This window comes from Vigna umbellata, chromosome 6 (genome assembly GCF_029865625.1).
Source record: "Vigna umbellata cultivar VRB3 chromosome 6, Vumbellata_1.0, whole genome shotgun sequence".
NCBI classification, from domain to species: domain Eukaryota; kingdom Viridiplantae; phylum Streptophyta; class Magnoliopsida; order Fabales; family Fabaceae; genus Vigna; species Vigna umbellata.
This window is the reverse complement of record NC_142170.1, coordinates 1799320-1818644: the sequence shown is the minus strand read 5'-3', so window position 1 is coordinate 1818644 and position 19325 is coordinate 1799320. Positions and strand designations below refer to the sequence as shown.

Genomic DNA, 19325 nt, shown 5'->3' with positions numbered 1-19325 from the left:
TACGAGACCTGAAAAGCAGAAAAATAACAAATTCAGTTTTTGGTATCTTATAAAACATGAACTATGAATGTGTAGTGTAATACCAACAACAAACAACAAACAACAAACAACAAAATAACAATCAACAAACAAGTTCAATCAAACAACAATAACAAACAAGTTTAACCAAACAACAACAACAAACAAGTTCAACAAAAAAAACAACAATAAGTTCTTCAAAACGAAAATGAAAACTAACCTTCAAAAGATGAGTTCGTCGGAATAAAATGTTGTCTAGTGTTAGAGAAAGCAGAATGCGCCTATGAAGGACAAGAACACGAAAATAATCGGTCAAAATAAACGAAAATCATACCTAAAGTAGCTAATTAACATGCATTTGTATCAAATGAAATAAAGATTACATGTGATGGTCGTCAAACGTCGTTCCAGAAAAGTTTGAGCTGAGAAAGTGAATGAATTTTCAATCTCCTGCTCAAATTTTTATTGAATTTACTAACCTTTTGACGTCTAGCGTTGGGGCATTCGACGTTTTATATCCTTTTGACGTCTAATTCTAGGGCATTCGATGTCATGTGTAAATACATTTTCACCTTCGCGCCAAGCCTTTTCGCAAAATTTACTCAATAGGACGTCATACTTCTCAATATTCGACATCTTATAACAAATTGACGTCGAATTACAATTCTAAACGTCAAATAATTACATTTATTTACAAAAATGGTACCAGTCATTTTTAACGTTGGTTATTTCATGATTAGACGTTGAACGCGTGACGTTATACGCTGTTTTTGAACTAGTGTCAATTTGTTTTATGTATGATTCATTCATCAATAATGGATTCACACATCAAGCACAAACATAATAAAGATAAAATATTTGTTATGTCATTTGTTATGCAAGAAACCATTAAACAATTCTATTGTTCATCATCAAAAACTAAGACATAGACAAGTTAAAGCTCCCTCTATCAACACTTATCATTGTTTTATTGACAAACTTGAATAGATCATAGATTACTATTTTAGCAAATCAAATTCTTGTGGATACATTCTTGTTATACTACACACTAGTGCACTTGTTGAAACAACTTAGATCCTTAAATTGGAACGTGAAAACTAATCTAAGTTGAGTCAAAGGGAATTGAAAGAAATGTGTTATGTGAGAATATTTTGACTTTATTATTGTCTAACTCCCATAGAGAAAGATAATTAGATGGTGAGAGTGTAAGGAGACTTCGCTTGACAAATAATATGATATGAAAGAGGGTCATACTTACGAAGATAGTGAAGTTAACCCTGTCATGACTTGATGAATCATATTGGTTTATTCATGATACAAATTTTGAAAGAAGAAATGAGTGATATGAAAGAAGCAACATTTATATATATGTTGTTGTTTGAGCCACTTGGGTTGAGATATGAATGAGTTGGTTGGTTAGAGTTGTGAGGATTAATGTTGATAGTTGATTTTGATGAATGTGAACTATTTTGTGCTTTTGGACTAGTTTTTTTTGAGAATGTTCATTAAATGAAATAACTTGAGAAGTTTGTTTAAGCTTGAGGGCTATAGTGTGATGATTGAATAGGAATAAGAACATAACGAAACTGATTTTTATAGAGATTGTACACTCCATGCATATTGTAGTGGTATAGTAAAAAAAACTGAAAAATTCTAAGCTAAGAAATAATTTTATTTCAGAAATATATTTTAATATTCTTTATAATAAGTTAGTATTGCTTTTCTAATGAGTTTCTTCTTTTTAATTGTCAGAACCATTAAAACCGCACCTAAGGGGGATGTCAGAGTCATTAAAAACACACCCAAAACCCCTCTGAACGGACGCCAGGTGTCAAGCAACGAGGATCCGAAAATCAGATAGTGGAATGCAGTGTCAGTAGATGAGCGGACGTTCGTTTTAAGCAAAATTGAGTTTTTGGAAGTCTACGTCACACTCTCTGCATGCACCTTCTTCTCCAAAATTCTGATCTTTCATTCTCCTTCTTCTCTCTAAAAAGTTCTCCCTTCTCTCTACCAAAACTCACCATTTCTCTACTCCGATCTCCGTTCAAGCACCATAGAAGCACTTCCAGCGTCAAGAGCTCCAGTTTGAACCGATCGGTTTCGAGTTCTGAACGGGTAAGTTCTTTTTGTCCTTAGCCGTTCGTTCTCTGGTACATGCAAAACCAAGTACTGGTTGCATGTTGTTATCTTATCTGAACCATTATTGGTTTTTGGCTGTTTGGTTAGTTGGAAGAGTTGTGGAACGTAAGGGTAGAAAGATCTGTAGACGAACCGTATTTTGTCTCTAGGACGATCGTTCACGCTCAGAGGTAAGGGAAGCTTATATGATTTAATTTGTATAATGTTTGAATGGCATGTACGTGTGTTGAGTTGATGAATGATATGAAGTATGATTGTTGACATTTTTGATTATATGAAGTATGATTAATTATGTTATGGGTGTTTAATCTTATGAAAATTATTATGATATGAATGTATAAAGTTATGAAGTTATAAGTTGAGAAATGAGTTTGAATATAAATGATTTGATATGAAATTTCCATATGATAGTGTACGTTCGTCATTGAACGGTCATTGACCGTTCGGTAATGTTAGTAACCTTAGTTAAAATTGGATTCTTTCATTTGGAAAGAATCCTAGTTGAGGACGAGCGTCTTCGTGTGGTAATACTATTGTCGCAACCGGAATCGCGACGGGACGACGATCCAAAAAGAAACGAGTTTCGAAAAGAGATTTGGAGTCGCCACCATAGTTTATTATGGAAAACTACGGAAAAACCATAAAATGATAAAGCGTGGTCTACAAGAACCAGATTCTAGGTTCGGGAGTCGGTTACGTGTAGGGAAGGTATTAACACCCTACAACGCCTGCCTTAAGGCAGTACATTTAACTAAATGCATGAATATGATGTGGTTTTCAAAATGTTTAACTATCCCCTAAAATAAAATTATAAATAAACAAAATATATTTTTTAGTTTTTTTGGGCCCGACAAGGATTGACCTTGCTCCTACGTATTCTCATTCAAAATGAGAAATCAGGGTTACGTAGTTCTTTTTGAAACTGTTTGAGAAATTTGTTTGGAAATTGTTTGAAAATTTGTTTTGAAATGATTTTGGATTTTTGGGAAGTGAACTTGACAAGGGCTAACCTTGCTCCTACGTATCTCCACTTTTGATGGAGAATCAAGGATCACGTAGTTCTGACGAGATACTATTTGTTGTTTGAAATTGTTGATGTTTTTAGTTTTGGACAATTTTATATTTTTTGATATTTTTATAAAATAAACGGAAAAGGTATTTAGCACAAGGACGATGCGTGCGATCACACGTGTGCTCAACCTTTAAAATATTTTTGTAATTTTATTTAAGAAAGAAGAAAAGATTTTTAGCACAAGGACGACGCGAGCGGTCACACGTGTGCTTAACCTTCAAAATTATTTTTATACTTTACTTAAGAAAGAAGAAAAGGTTTCTTTTAGCACAAGGACGACGCGAGCGGTCACACGTGTGCTTTACCTTCAAAACGTATTTTTGTAATTTATAAGAAAGAAGAAAAGGTTTCTTTTAGCACAAGGACGACGCGAGCGGTCACACGTGTTCTTAACCTTCAAAACGTATTTTTGTAATTTATAAGAAAGAAGAAAAGGTTTTTAGCACAAGGACGACGCGAACGGTCACACGTGTGCTTAATCTTCAAAACATATTTTTGTAATTTATAAGAAAGAAGAAAAGGTTTCTTTTAGCACAAGGACGACGCGAGCGGTCACACGTGTGCTTAACCTTCAAAACGTATTTTTGTAATTTATAAGAAAGAAGAAAAGGTTTCTTTTAGCACAAGGACGCGAGCGGTCACACGTGTTCTTAACCTTCAAAATGTATTTTTGTAATTTATAAGAATGAAGAAAATGAATTTAGCACAAGGACGACGCGAACGGTCACACGTGTGCTTAACCTTCAAAACATATTTTTGTAATTTATAAGAAAGAAGAAAAGGTTTCTTTTAGCACAAGGACGACGCGAGCGGTCACACGTGTGCTTAACCTTCAAAACGTATTTTTGTAATTTATAAGAAAGAAGAAAAGGTTTTTAGCACAAGGACGACGCGAACGGTCACACGTGTGCTTAACCTTCAAAACGTATTTTCGTAAATTCTTTTATTTAAACTATAAATATTGCATTATTCAATATATATTTTTAGGATAAATAGATATCTAGAATAAATAGATAGAACAAAATAAAATAAAATAAGACAATAAAAATAAATAAAAAAATAAAAATAAAATAAATAAATAAATAAAACAAAGGTTTAATAGCCAATTTAGTCCTCACTTAGGTTGAAAAATCTCAATTTAGTCCCTCGTTATAAAAATGTTTTGAATTAGTCCTAACTTTTAAAATAGTGGATCAGATTGGTCCTTTCTGTTAAATATAAGTTAACAAAATTAATGGATGATGATGTGACACAACTTAAAGCTAACGAGGGACCAATCTAACACATCAGCTTTAAGCTGTGTCACATCATCATCCATTAATTTCGTTAACTTATATTTAACGAAAGGGACCGATCTGACCCACTATTTTAAAAGTTAGGACTAATGTAAAACACTTTTATAATGAGGGACTAAATTGAGATTTTTCAACCAAAGTGGGGACTAAATTGGCTATTAAACCTAAAACAAATGAAATAAGATAAACAAAAAATAAAAAAACAAATAAGTAAATAAGAATAAAGCAAAAAAATAGGGGCCTCCGTAGAAGCGGCCGTACGTTGGGAGAGGATTCAGAATAACGAGCGCTCGTTTGGGAGAGTTGACGAACTTACGTTGAGAAGGGAGGCTGAATGACGAGCGTTCGTTTGGGGAGTGCTGACGAACGTACGTTGAGAAATAGAGGCTCGATGGCGAGATTGCGAGCGGACGCTGGGAAATGGAGGCCGAATGACGAGCGTTCGTTTGGGGAGATTAACGAGCGTTCGTTGAGAATAATAGCCTGGATGACGAGCGTTCGTTGGGTGATATGACGAACGTACGAGCGTTCATCGGATGATATGACGAACGGACGCTGAGAAACGGAGGCAGAACGACGAGCGCTCGTTGGTGGTATGACGAGCGGACGCTGGGAAAGGAGGTTGAATGACAAGCGCTCATTTGAAAGATGATGAACGGACGCTGGGAAATGGGGCCGAATGACGAGCGCTCATTGGGGACGAGCGTTCGTTGGGAAAGTAGGCTGAATGACGAGCGCTCGTTTGGGAGATGACGAACGGACGTTGTGGGAGATGACGAACGGACGTTGAGTACAGGAGGGTGGATGACGAACGCTCGTTGGGGGGAATGACGAGCGGACGTAGGGGAAATGGTCACCAAACTGTCCGTCCAAGAAGTGGCCGGACGGACGTTTGGAGAGGAGGCAGATGACGAACGTTCAAAAAGGGCTAAACAACGTGCGTTTATTTCTGGGCTTGGCCCACCCGGGTGGTTTCTAACCTAGAATCCCCTAGGGGTTCTGCATCTTCCCTTCCCTTCCTCACCCACTCAGATCCAACACTCTCCCGTAAGCTCACTCCCTCAGCTCACCCTCTCTCCGGAGACCCAAGGCCTCTTACTCTCTCCGCAGGCTCACCGCCGCGTCTGTCTAACTGGCCGCCGCGACCCAGCCTCTGTTCCAGTCCACACCACTGCTTACTCCTCCGTGGCGTCGCGCACCGCCAGAGTCCGTGTCGGCCCAAGCTCCGATCAGCTTCTTCTCTTCTCCACCTCTTCGCGTGCGAGAGAGGGACTCTCGCCCCTCTGTGCCAGGCCGACACCATCCCCAGTGAGGCCAAACACCGCAAGCCGCCACGACATCACTCTCCTCCTTCCAATCTTCTTCTTTTTTCTTTTTTAATTACTGATTGGTTTAAGATTTGGTTTATTCATTCTCTGTTTTCTACCTGGATGTTCCTGGATGTTCCTGTTTACTTTTGAAGCTTTTTAGGTGCAAGTAAATGGATACGGGAATCTTTGTGTGTTGATTAGATTATGAGAAACTGATGAGCAAAGTTGAGAAACAGATTCATAAAAAGGATGATTGGAAGGGTGTTGGTAGTAGCCCTCAGCGTCAAAACATGGCCATGGGTGAATCGGGACAGTGAAAGGGGCATCCGACGAGTGAATGGGGCATCAATTGTGATTTTGAGCGATGATAGGTGTAGTGGACGATGGGTTGTATTTGTCGAGGCGTTTACGGGTAAACGTAGTATGGAAAATCCAAACGGATGATGGTGGCTGGTGAGGGAAGGGGACAAAGGTTGAAGTCTCTATTGTCACCGTGCAGAGACAGGCTCTGTGATGTGAGGAAAATGCATACCTATCTTTTATTATTAGCTAAATAGATGAAAATTGCAGGCACTGGAACTGCATTTTGGGTGCAGTTTCGATTAACAGAGGAAAAAACAAGCAAGCAAACATAATCATATAATCATTCATCTCTCAGAACCATATGATCATTCATATCTCAGCACGCATAAAGAAAGCATACCCACGAGGAGAATGACCGAAGAGCTTAGGTATATGAAGACTTACCTTCGCAGCTTGAAGGTGCCTTTCTTCTTGGGTTCTAATTCCCTTTCCTCTCCTAAATGCCGAAAAATAAAGTTAACTGGGTAGCTAGGTTCACCGTCCCTTCTTCTCTTCTGGTTCTCTTCTGGTTCTCCTCTTTTCTCTTTAGTCTCTTGTTCTCTCATCTGATGGTGATGAGTGATCCCCCCAGTGTGATTATCTCCCCCAGTCTCCCCTCTGATCTCTCTTTAATGACTATGATGAAAACTCTTTTCAAAAAGCCAAACCCCCAAACTCCTCTCTGCCCTGCATCCTGCGCGCTCTGGGATATCTTCTGGCGTGGGATTTCCCTTTTGTTTTTTTCTTTTCTTCATGTTCACTGTATCTGGCAGAAGCTCGCTTTCAGAAAAAAAAACCTTCTCTTTTGGATGTATATTTCTAGTCCTCAGTAGAGAATTATAGGAAGAGGGGTCTGCCTTTTGCTACTGCCATTGTGAACGTCCATTTTAAGCATTGCTTTCTGTCAAACGCTGCTTCCTTGCTTTTTCTGAATGCATACTGCTGTTTTATGATAAAGGAAGGGGTTGACCTTGTTTTTTCTTTTTTCTTTTCCTTTTTCTTCTTTTTTTCGTTTTCAAATAAAATTAAATAACTAATATATATATATACACACACACACACACACACACACACACACACATATATATATATATATATATATATATATAATAAAATAAATAAATAAATAAATAAGAAGGTAAAATTAAAATATAAATTAAAAAATAAAAATGAAAGAAAATAACATAAAATAAAGTAAAATGAAAATAAAATAAATCTATTAAAATCAATCCGGACGAAATTAGGTGCTGACAGCTGCCCCTCTTTACTTAGATATTACTGGATAATATGAAAATTTGATATTTTCATATTATTGGAGTAAAAGCTAAGTAAAGAAAAAAAAACACTAATTTCGTTCGGATTTCAAAATGAACAAAAACAACCATATAGATGAGTGAATGAGGTGTAACAACCTCGTGGAGGGTGTAACAACCCTATGGATGAATGAGTGAGGTGTAATAACCTCGTGGAGGGTGTAACAACCCTATGGATCAATGAATGAGGTGTAATAACCTCGTGGAGGGTGTAACAACCATATGGATGAATGAATGAGGTGTAATAACCTCGTGGAGGGTGTAACAACCCTATGGATGAATGAATGAGGTGTAATAACCTCGTGGAGGGTGTAACAACCCTATGGATGAATGAATGAGGTGTAACAACCTCGTGGAGGGTGTAACAACCCTATGGATGAATGAGTGAGGTGTAATAACCTCGTGGAGGGTGTAACAACCCTATGGATGAATGAATGAGGTGTAATAACCTCGTGGAGGGTGTAACAACCCTATGGATCAAGAATGAGGTGTAACAACCTCGTGGAGGGTGTAACAACCCTATGGATGATGAAATGAGGTGTGATCATAGGTTCGACGATTGTCCTACAGAGTAGCGCCGTCGTAGAAGGAAAACTTGTATTCAAATTTTTGAAACATTGGTAGATACTGGGCCGAACATTGAAGAGACTTAGAAGCAAAGGTTGTGTTAAACTTTTCACTACTTCTCTTTCCCCTTAAGGATTTTTCAAACGTTTTTCCTTGCTTCTCATGAAATGTATGATTTAATGTCACGAGGGTGCATGAGTGCATAAACACATGAGACCTTTATTTCGTTCTTTTCTCTTGCTCTCCTCTTTCTTTTCTTTCTTTCCATTTTTTCATTATTTGTTATTATTTTTGAAAATTCCATGTTTGGAACCCGTTGTCAATATTGTCATCAAACTCGATGTACATTCAAAATGCAATCATTGAAAATAATGTCGAGAAACGGTGAGCCCTTTGATGAAAAGGAAAAGAGTGTAACTATTGGTTCAAATTCCCTTTATCGCTTTTTGCAATCCAAACTAGCTTGAACCCGAGAAAGTGTGAGAAATGGTTATGAAAAGTGGATGGCTGAATGACGGTTTGTGAATGATGGTTTTGTGGATGATGGTTTTATGGATGTCGTTAATATTTCAACAATCAAGGCTTACAAGCCTGCCCCAACTTTGTTGTGCACAATAAGTGTGATTTGGAGAGGTGGACAAGTCTGGGTAGGGAGGAATGCCCTAGTTTGACGATTCTCTCTTGATGGGAAGACTTCACATTATATTTTTTCATTTTTCCTTCATGCTGCTTTTCTCTTCTTCTAGTGATCGTGTCATTCACCACATCATTTCGTTCCAGAGTTAAGTTCATGAGAAAAATCAGGACAAACATTCTTCAGTCGGTGTGGACTTTAATTGGCTTGTACCGTGGCTAAAGGTCAAAGGGTTTTGAAAGAAACGGATAATGAAGGCCCAAATAAGTGTTTGACGGTCGAATTGTCTTAACAAGAATCATCTGCAATGTGTCGAGTCAACTGTCTCTAGGAGTTTGGAACTTCGGACGTCCTTTTATTTTTCATCATTTTTGTTTTGTTTTTTGTTTTTGTTTTTTTTTTCTTCTTCTTTTTTCTTTGGCTTTTTTTTTCTTCATTCGTCTCGTTGCCTCTACTGTGACCCTTTTTGAAACTTTTCTTTTTTCATTTCTCTTTTTCCACAAATCTTCTCCTTGACTTGGATGCCCTTGACGTTCCTTTGGATTGACATCGATATGCTAATGATTCTTGTTGAGGGTGATGAAGAAAAACAATTATAACTTACGGCTCAAAGGGGGTGCAACTGGATAAATTTCTTTTATCACTTGAGTGAAGAAAAATGGCCACACGTCATTCTGAAGCTTACTTGCCTTACTTCCCCCAACCTTAAACCTGAAGTGAAACTCTGCAGCGATTGACAAATCAACTTAATTTTCTTTTTCTTTTTTTTTTCTTTTCTTTTTTTTGTTTTTCTCCCCGATCAGCGGATCATTGGGTACGCGTATCATGATGAAAACTGCCCCAGTATTATATTCATGACAATCCTCTATTTTAAAGGGGAACGAGAAAGCTAGGGGTTCAAGTAGTATGAATGCAAATGCTTCAGTAGGAAGAGAACACTAGTTACTATGAATCAGGAAAAGACTCAACACTAGCATTTTTCAAAACTTTGTTTGCTTTTGCTTTTCGAAAGTACTATGCCCTCGGCAGACTTTATTGACAACGAATCCAACATGTGTCTCTTTTTTTTTTATTATTTATTTTTTTGCACGACATCCCTCAGGAACGAGTTTGTGCTCGATGGATATACCCGTGATGCTTTAATTATTATCACTTTCCTTTTCCTTACTTTACTTTAAAACCTAGTGTGACATGAATCGTGTCGAAAGAAAAAGCGTAAAAGTTGAATAATGGATAAAACTGTATGGTATTTATTGAATGAAGTAACACAGTATACAACATAATTCAAAAACAGTGTTAATATCCCTTAATGACATCCCCTATCGCGGAATCATCATGCGTAAAACTTTTTTACCGCATCAGAATTAACCGGTAAAGGTAACTCCTCTCCATCCATCCTTGTGAGGATTAGTGCCCCTCCAGAGAATGCCCTTTTTACTACAAATGGTCCTTCATAATTTGGGGTCCACTTGCCTCTGTGATCCTTTTGTATAGGCAAAATCTTCTTTAACACCAGTTCGCCTTCGTGGAACTCCCTTGGGCGCACCTTTTTGTCGAAAGCCTTTTTCATTCTTCTTTGGTACAATTGTCCGTGGCACACCGCTGTTAGTCTCTTTTCTTCGATGAGATTGAGCTGGTCGAACCGAGTTTGAACCCACTCAGCTTCCTCCAATTGGGTTTCCATTAAAACTCGTAGAGATGGGATTTCCACCTCAAATGGAAGTACTGCTTCCATGCCATACACAAGCGAGAAAGGTGTTGCCCCAGTTGACGTTCGTACTGATGTACGATATCCATGTAAAGCAAAAGGAAGCATTTCGTGCCAGTCTTTATAGGTGACTACCATCTTTTGCACAATTTTCTTGATATTCTTATTAGCAGCCTCTACTGCCCCATTCATCTTTGGACGGTAAGGGGAAGAATTAAGATGATGAATCTTGAACTCCTTACATAACTCCGCCATCATCTGGTTGTTCAGGTTGGTGGCATTATCAGTGATAATCTGGTTAGGTAACCCGTATCTGCAGATCAACTCTCTTTTTATGAATTTGGTCACCACCTTTCTAGTCACATTGGCATAAGAAGCAGCCTCAACCCACTTGGTGAAATAATCGATCGCGACTAGTATGAAACGGTGTCCATTTCACGCTTTTGGCTCTATAGCTCCAATAACATCTATCCCCCACATCGAAAATGGCCACGGCGCAGACAACACGTTCAAGGTCGTGGGCGGCACATTGATATTGTCTGCATACATTTGACATTTCTCGCACTTCCTCACGTGTGTACAACAATCATTTTCCATGGTCAACCAGAAGTAACCAGCTCTCAAGATCTTCCTGGCCATTGAATGCCCGTTCATATGTGTGCCAAAGGTACCTTCGTGCACTTCTTTCAGTATCATCTCGGCTTCCTTTGCATCCATGCATCTGAGGAGAACCATGTCATGATTTCTCTTGTATGAAATATCCCCATTTAAAATAAAGCTGCCAGCCAACCTCCTTAACGACCTTTTATCGTTTTCAGATGCCTTCTCAGGATATTCTCGGGTCTTAAGATAGTGCTTGATATCAAAATACCAAGGTTTACCATCTACCTCCTCTTCGATGAAATGGCAATATGCTGGCTCTGCATGGCTCTTCATTTCAATCATTGGTAATTCCGCATCTTGGTCAACTTCAAACATTGATGACAAAGTAGCCAAAGCGTCTGCTAATTGATTATCTTCTCGCGATATGTGGTTAAATGTGATGGCGTCGAAATACTCCATTAATCCCCTGATGTAAGCTTGGTAAGGAATTAATTTTGAATCCCTAGTTTCCCACTCTCCCTTTAACTGGTGGACGACTAAGGCTGAATCTCCATATACATCCAGAATTTTCACTTTGGACTCTATTGCCGCCCGAATACCCATAGCGCAGGCCTCATATTCTGCAATGTTATTTGTGCAATTAAAACATAACCTTGTTGTCATAGGTATGTACTAACGCTCTGGAGAGATGAGAAGTGCCCCTATTCCATGCCCCATCACATTCGAGGCTCCGTCGAATAACAATACCCACGTTTCTTCGTCTCGGTTTTTTCTACCTTCTTCGAATAGAGCCATGATATCTTCATCGGGAAATTCGGGTTGCATTGGTTGATAATCGCCGATGGGCTGGTGAGCCAGGTACTCTGCTAACGCACTACCCTTGACGGATTTCTGAGTAACATACACGATGTCATATTCTGACAATAGCATCTGCCACCGAGCTATCCTTCCAGTAAGAGCAGGCTTTTCAAAAATGAACTTGATAGGGTCCACCTTGGATATCAACCAGGTTGAGTGACTCAGCATGTATTGCCTTAAGCGATGGGCAGCCCACGCCAATGCACAACAAGTTCGTTCTAACGACGAATATCTTTGTTCGCAGTCTGTGAATTTCTTGCTCAAGTAGTATATGGCGTGCTCTTTCTTCCTAGCTTCATCGTGTTGACCCAACACACAACCCATTGACTTATCCAACACAGTCAAATACAAAATAAGTGGTCTTCCTGGCTCAGGTGGACGTAATACGGGAGGGTCTTGCAAGTATCGTTTGATTTTTTCAAAAGCGGCTTGACAGTCCTCGTTCCAAACTACAGCTTGATCCTTTCGTAACAACTTGAACATTGGTTCACACGTAGCGGTTAATTGGGAGATGAATCTAGCAATGTAGTTCAGTCTACCCAAAAAACCTCGAACCTCCTTTTCTGTTCTAGGCGCAGGCATTTCTATTATCGCTCGCGCCTTATCAGGATCCACTTCTATCCCCTTTTGGCTAACCACAAAACCCAACAATTTCCCAGATTTTACTCCAAACGTGCATTTGGCGGGGTTTAACCTGAGTTTATACTTTCTCAATCTCTCAAATAATTTCTTCAAGTTGAGAACGTGCTCTTCTTCCGATTCAGACTTTGCAATCATGTCATCCACGTAAACTTTGATTTCCTTGTGCATCATGTCATGAAAAAGTGCCACCATCACCCTTTGATATGTTGCCCCGGCATTCTTGAGCCCAAAGGACATCACCTTATAACAAAAAGTTCCCCACAGCGTGATAAAGGTTGTCTTTTCCATATCTTCTGGCGCCATTTTGATCTGATTATATCCTGAGAAACCATCCATGAATGAAAATAGCGAAAACTTGGCTGTATTATCGACTAGAGTGTCGATGTGCGGTAGTGGGAAATTGTCTTTTGGACTTGCACGATTCAAATCACGGTAGTCAACGCACATTCGAACTTTACCATCTTTCTTGGGTACTGGTACGATATTCGCCACCCATTGCGGGTATTTCGCCACAGCCAAAAATCCTGCATCAAATTGTTTCTGCACCTCTTCCTTGATTTTCAAAGACATCTCAGGCTTCATTCTCCTTAGTTTCTGTTTGACCGGGAGGCATTCCGGCTTAAGAGGGAGTTTATGCTGCACGATATCGGTATCCAAACTGGGCATATCATTGTACGACCAAGCAAACACGTCCTTAAATTCCTTCAATAGGACACGCAACCTTTCTCTTACTTCCTCTTTCATGGTTATGCCGATCTTGACTTCTTTTATCTCGTCTTTCTCACCCAAGTTGAGTATTTCGACATCTTCCTGATAGGGTTTTATTTCTTTAGACTCTTGTTCCACTAATCTCATTAGTTCTGGAGAGGGTTCCGAACCATCTTCATAATCATCTTCCGTATCATCGACAGGATACGCCAAATTAGGGATATCAACATTGTTATTTTCAAAACATTCATCGTCATATCTGCATTATTTAAGTTTTCGAAAAAAGAATAAATAAATAAGAAAAACGATGCAGAAGGCTAAATGATGATAGAAACGAGAACAAACACGATTCAAATATCACACCGAAAGTAAAATAAAAGCGTCAACCCGTAAGTCATGAATCCTAAAGCTCCGGGTAAAGCAATAGGATCAATTAATATATTACATTTCATTTGAATTAAACATCACGGGTAAATCCAAAGTCTCCCAATTGCTAAGCCGCGCGTCTGGGGAGCAAGCCCACACGAAGTTTAGCTTCCAGATCCAGCTTCCTCTCCCACAACCGCTACATGGCTAGTGTTCACCCATCCAGCACTGCGAAAACTCTCCTTGATATCCCAAATGCGAATCTTCCTCGCCTTTGGCTCCCGTCTCTCCATCCGAGCCAAACTGCGCTCTCTCCTTTCTTCTATCAGCCTTTTCCTGTCCTCTTTGGTGGGCTTGTACCCCAGGCCATATCTGTTCTTATTCTCAACGACCTCCAGAGGGAAAGCTCGCCCCTGCCCATGCTTGCCTAAACCTTTACCATGCGTATAACCTTCTTTCAGCAAGACTTTGGCCATCATAATAGAAGCGCGCGACAAATGCGGGTTTACTGGGAACGGCTCCTGATAACAGTTGAAAAACTGTTATTTTCATGATTAAAATTGACACTAAAAGCAACCTTCACACTTAGAAATTAGCTTGAAATCATGTTTTTCTGTATATTTTTAGAAATAAGAGAGTTGGACAGGTTTATGCTTGATTTCAGTGTTTTTGTGCAGGTTTTAAGGTGAATTTGGTAAAAGAAGTGAAGAAGGAGAGAGATGAAATCAGAAAAGACAACAAAAAGTGCAAAAGGAGAAGCCGAAGTCACCGCTCAGCGGCAGTTTACCGCTGAGCGGCACTCAGGAGTTTGCGGGAGGTCCGCTGAGGGGCAAATTGGCCGCTGAGGGGAGAAAACAAGTCACGCACTCACCGCTGAGCGGTATTTTACCGCTGAGCGGTACTCTGGAAGTCACGGGAGATCCGCTGAGGGGCAAAATGGCCGCTGAGGGGAGAAAACAAGTCACGCAATCACCGCTGAGCGGTAGTTTACCGCTGAGCAGAACTTTAATGGGCTTGGACTTGACTTTTTGTAATTTACGAATGGTACATAAGCTTTAGGGTTTCCTAGGGTTAGGTATCTCTGGCTGGAACGAGGCAAACACTCTCTCTACCACCCCTTTGAAGGAGGATCTTGGATGCTGAGGCTTCCGCTTCACCTTTTTAAGGTTTATTCTTTCATTCTTTCATTGTAATTCATTTAGGTTCACCATTAATATGGTGAACTAACCTCTTTATGTTTGTTGGGGAATCAATGTAGTCTTGTGAAACTCTCATATATGGAATCTGTGTTTACATCTTTTAATTAAGACTTATGCTTTCTTTCATCATTAGTTAGGGTTTTTCCTCTTTGTTTAATGCTTGCATGGTTTAACTCATTCGATGCATGATTATTGGTTTTGTCGATACGGGAACGTACGGGGAAGTCTAGATCCGGGGAATTTCTCCCAATTTTATATTGGTTGTCGTTAAGCTCCTGAACTTATGAACTAATCATTAGGAATGCTAGGAATTGTATGAACTCGTGATTAGGGAGAAGCCTTCTGGAAAGGTACATTAGAGAGTGGCATTAACAATGGTGATTTGATCGTTGAATTCCTAAAATATATGAGAGTGGATAAGATGAAATTGAACCCCAACAACATATCCATACATAAATTTCATTGAAAGTGTTTATCTTTTGTTTTTTGCCATTGATCATAATTCTTGCATACATGTTTATTTTCTGTCTTGCATTTTAAACCCCAATTAATTTGTTTGTAAGTCTTAGTTAATTAAGAAATCACATAACTAAACTAGGCCGTGAGTCCTTTGGGAAGAACGATACTTGGTCTTACCAAGTTTTATTACTTGAACGATTCGGTCATACTTGCCGATTGAAAACAAGTTTGTGACATCATAATTTGGTGTTCATAAATTTGTCCATCAGCTCCACGTAGGCATTTCCTACAATCTCTAAGGATTGGAAAGCTATCTCGAGAGCTTCCTCAGCTGCCTCAATATAGCGTGCGGATGATGGCCCACTCACAAGGAGATCCTCCTCTCCTAATACTATCACCAACTTGTCTCCCATGACATACTTCAGCTTCTGGTGTAGTGTAGAAGGCACGAGTCCCGCAGAGTGGATCCATGGGCGACCCAACAGACAACTATAGGCTGGGAGGATGTCCATGACTTGGAATGTCACTTGAAAAATGCACGGACCGACTTGGACTGACAATTCCACTTCTCCCATCACTTCTCTCTTGCTGTCGTCGAAGGCCCTCACAATCATTGAGCTTGGCCTCATATGCATTCCATCACAGGGTAGCTTCTCCAATGTGGCCTTTGGCATGACGTTCAAAGAGGAGCCATTGTCCACCAAGACACGCGCTATGACGTGATCCAGGCATTTCACAGAGACATGAAGAGCCTTGTTATGCCCTCTGCCTTCAGTAGGTATCTCCTCATCAGTAAAGGTGAGGTAATTATTAGCAACGATATTGCCAACAATGCCCTCAAACTTGTTCAGAGAAATACCTTGCTCCACATGGGCCTCACTAAGTATCTTCATTAACAACTTTCTGTGAGATGCGGAATGCATGAGCAGTTCTAGCAAGGAGATCCGAGCAGGCATGCGGTTTAGCTGTTCCACCACCTTGTACTCGCTCTGTTGTATGAACTTTAAAAACTCGCAAGCCTCTTCTTCGGATATCTCTCTCTTTTCTCCTTCGTCAGGGGTCTCTTTTTCTTGTACACCCTTCCCTTTCAAGAACTCCTTAGCTTTTGCGGCCATTGTTGCTTCCTTATTGTTGGCTCCCTCTCTTGTCAGCTCTGGTGGTGTAAAGATTCGACCACTTCTCGTCATTCCCCCGATGCCTGATATGTTTTCAATGGCCAGGTCTGCACCCTTTCCTTCTCCTAACGTAAATGCCCCATATCTCCAAGGGACAGCTTTCTCATTTTTGTAAGGAAAGGGGGATGGGACACAGATAACCACAGACGGTTTTTCTTCAATCATCGGTGCAGGAGTGGTTCTAGTGAAACGGATCACCAACGGTTCTGGTAGAGTTACGTCAGATTCCCCACCAGTTTGTGCAAACACCTCTTCCCTCTTATCCTCGCGACATACTTGCATCAAACTTCTGTCAAGCAGGTCTTGTAGAATATCTTCTAATTCAACACACTCTTCAATAGAGTGCCCAGCATCTGGATGAAGTGCACATGATGTATCCATATCATAATCACCTTTTATTAGGCCTACTTTCAACAACGTCTTGAAAATAAACCTCCTAGAACTCTGGATTTCACTCACATCCCTTATCAACTCATGTTTTTCGGCCTCGATGGCGTTCGTCGAGGTACTTCCATGTCCGGACAATGGGTTATCTTCAATGCTAGGCTTATCTTCTTGAAACTTTAGCCACCCAGAGTCGATTAGGGCCTGTACCTTATACTTGAAAGTCACACACCGCTCAATTGAGTGACCAATGCCTCCTCCATGGTAATTACACTTGGCATCTGCATCATAACCCCTTGGGTATGGAGGCTGCACAGGCTTCATCGGGCAAATGGCAACCAAACCCTTTTTTACGAGTTGAGGCAACAACTCCGTGTAAGTCATAGGGATGGGGGTGAAATTAACAAAATGATTCCTTCTCGGGTTGGTGTTTTGACCCGCATTGATATTTGGACCCGCGTTTGCCCCGGCCCTCCACGCTTCAGTTGGGACTCGCGGTGGTTGATAATACCCTTGTTGTTGTTGTGGCCTAGTTTGATGATCGAACGAGGCGTTAGCTGCATAGGGGGGTTGGCCTAAGTATGGTCGATAACTATGAGTGGGAGCCTGACCTCTCCACGCAGGCATTATCGAGGCTGCATGCACCTCCCCTTCCTTCTTCTTTCCCGGATTGAAACCGGGTTTTTTGTAGTTTGTAGCTGCGGGCGGGCCATACACAATTTTCCCGTTTTTCAGCCCAATTTCTATCCTTTCGCCAATTATGATGACATCCGCGAAATTGACGGACACATTCCCCACCATACGTTCATAAAACGACGGCTGAAGAGTATTTACAAACATTGCCACCATCTCTCTGTCAAACAAAGGTGGCTCAACTTGCGCGGCCAATTCTCTCCACCGTTGGGCATATTCCTTGAAAGTTTCATTGTCTCTCTTCCCCATATTTTGCAACTGCAGACGGTCCGGTGCAACATGCGTGTTGTATACGTATTGTTTCACAAAAGCGTCAGCTAGATCCGCCCAACAACGAATTCTAGAGGGCTCTAAATGGGTATACCAGTTTAACGCCATCCCAGCCAAACTGTCTTGGAAAATGTGGATGAGTAGCGGGTCATCATAGGCGTACGCAACCATCTTTCTACAATACATGGTCAGATGGCTTTTAGGGCATGTACTACCCTTGTACTTCTCAAACTCCGGCGCCTTGAACTTATGCGGTATTTTCACACGAGGGGCCAAGCTTAGTCTTGCAACATCTCCAAAGCCGTAGCTTTCCACCCCTTCAATGGCCCTCAATCTTTCCTCAAGAATCTCCAGCCTGCCTTTAGCTCCTTCAAGGTCACTGGTTCCCCCATGCACTGCGGTTTGCGATGCGGCCCTAGCTGAAGATTCATGATTAGCGACCACGTACGGCATTGCAGTTACTCGTGTTCCTTCAACTGTGTTTGTTTCGTTCACCCGTGCACTCACCATGGGAGCTGACACGGAGACGGGTCCCTGAGTGCCGATTGGCGGTACATTGGCAGTTGTGGGAAAGGAGAAAGATGCATGCTCTGTTTCTAAGTACTCTCCTACGGGAGGAGTGTAACCTGGGGGTAACCCATATGGCGGGAAAGGTATCGATTGGCTGGCGGTGTTCAACAACGGGGGATAAAAATGGGCATTTCCTCCGATCTGTGCAGACGAAGACTCTGCAGTAGTCTTCAAGGATTCAAGGGCAGCCAAGATCTGGCCAACCTGGTCTTTCAATTGGCTAACTTCGGCTTTGATGGATTCTTGCGACTCCTCCCAGCTTTCCATGATCCTTGAATTGGCTCGAGTCCTGTAGGGATGTCGCGGAAAATTGGCCGTTGTTTTCCTCACTTGTACTGTTTTATTATTTGATTAACTTTAAATTAGATGAGAACGAAATAAAGAAAACATGATGCATGTTGGTAACAGGTGGAAATCACAAGATCACGATGACATTACTGATGGAAATCAATACAAGTTGATACCAGACAAACCTTCCATATCTTTCATTAAAATACTCAGTTCAATACATTGCATAAAGAAAACGAGACACAAGGATCTCAAAATACATCACGCTCGAGCTCGAGCGATAAAGGATTTCATCTCGCCTACCAACCATTTACAATGATTAATAAAAAGTTTTATCTCTTCCGGCGGGCTATAAAAATGAATACTCGCTTCGGCGTCCAACACCATCTTGGGGATGTCTTCAATTGATTCGTTTGCCAAGGCTGCCAATTGGGAGAAACTTTCCTTCCAATGTCTCACAACCACTTCTTGCTCGGCGATGTGATCCTCCATTCGCTTTACCAAAGCCTGATGCCTTTCTTCGAACTCCGTCGACCTCCACCTTTCCTCTTGCTCCTCAATGTACTCCTCCATTTGTTTTATCATGGTTCGATGCTCTTCTTCTGCTTCTGCTAGCTTCCAACGCTCCTGGCTCATATCTGACTCAAAAGACACGGTCATTTCTTTCATCTCGTGCCCCGCTTTTTCTACCTGAACCTGCGCTTCTCCG

At 40.7% G+C, this 19325-nt stretch overlaps 2 protein-coding genes across 2 annotated transcripts; both read right to left on the bottom strand.

Annotated features, from left to right (window-relative positions):
- Nucleotides 1-10836: 10836 nt before the first annotated feature.
- Nucleotides 10837-11379, bottom strand: LOC148196560 (uncharacterized). The gene has a single exon (XM_088092869.1). It carries the CDS (start codon nucleotides 11377-11379, stop codon nucleotides 10837-10839), a length of 543 nt encoding a protein of 180 aa, XP_087948995.1.
- A 2363-nt stretch (nucleotides 11380-13742) lies between these two features.
- LOC148196559 (uncharacterized) lies at nucleotides 13743-19201 on the bottom strand. Its single transcript, XM_088092868.1, has 4 exons — nucleotides 18982-19201; nucleotides 16096-18663; nucleotides 15527-16005; nucleotides 13743-14099 (listed from the first exon to the last, which is right to left on the bottom strand). Exons 1-4 carry the CDS (start codon nucleotides 19199-19201, stop codon nucleotides 13743-13745), a joined length of 3624 nt encoding a protein of 1207 aa, XP_087948994.1.
- Between the last annotated feature and the right edge of the window lie 124 nt (nucleotides 19202-19325).

Coding starts and splice junctions, on each gene's coding strand:
- LOC148196560 (XM_088092869.1), bottom strand. CDS start 11,379: ATGTTTGAAGTTGACCAAGATGCGGAATTACCAATGATTGAAATGAAG.
- LOC148196559 (XM_088092868.1), bottom strand. CDS start 19,201: ATGATAAAACAAATGGAGGAGTACATTGAGGAGCAAGAGGAAAGGTGG. Junction 18,664..18,981: donor GGTGTTGGACGCCGAAGCGA/GTATTCATTTTT, acceptor ATAATAAAACAG/TACAAGTGAGGAAAACAACG. Junction 16,006..16,095: donor TGAGGCCCATGTGGAGCAAG/GTATTTCTCTGA, acceptor TACCTACTGAAG/GCAGAGGGCATAACAAGGCT.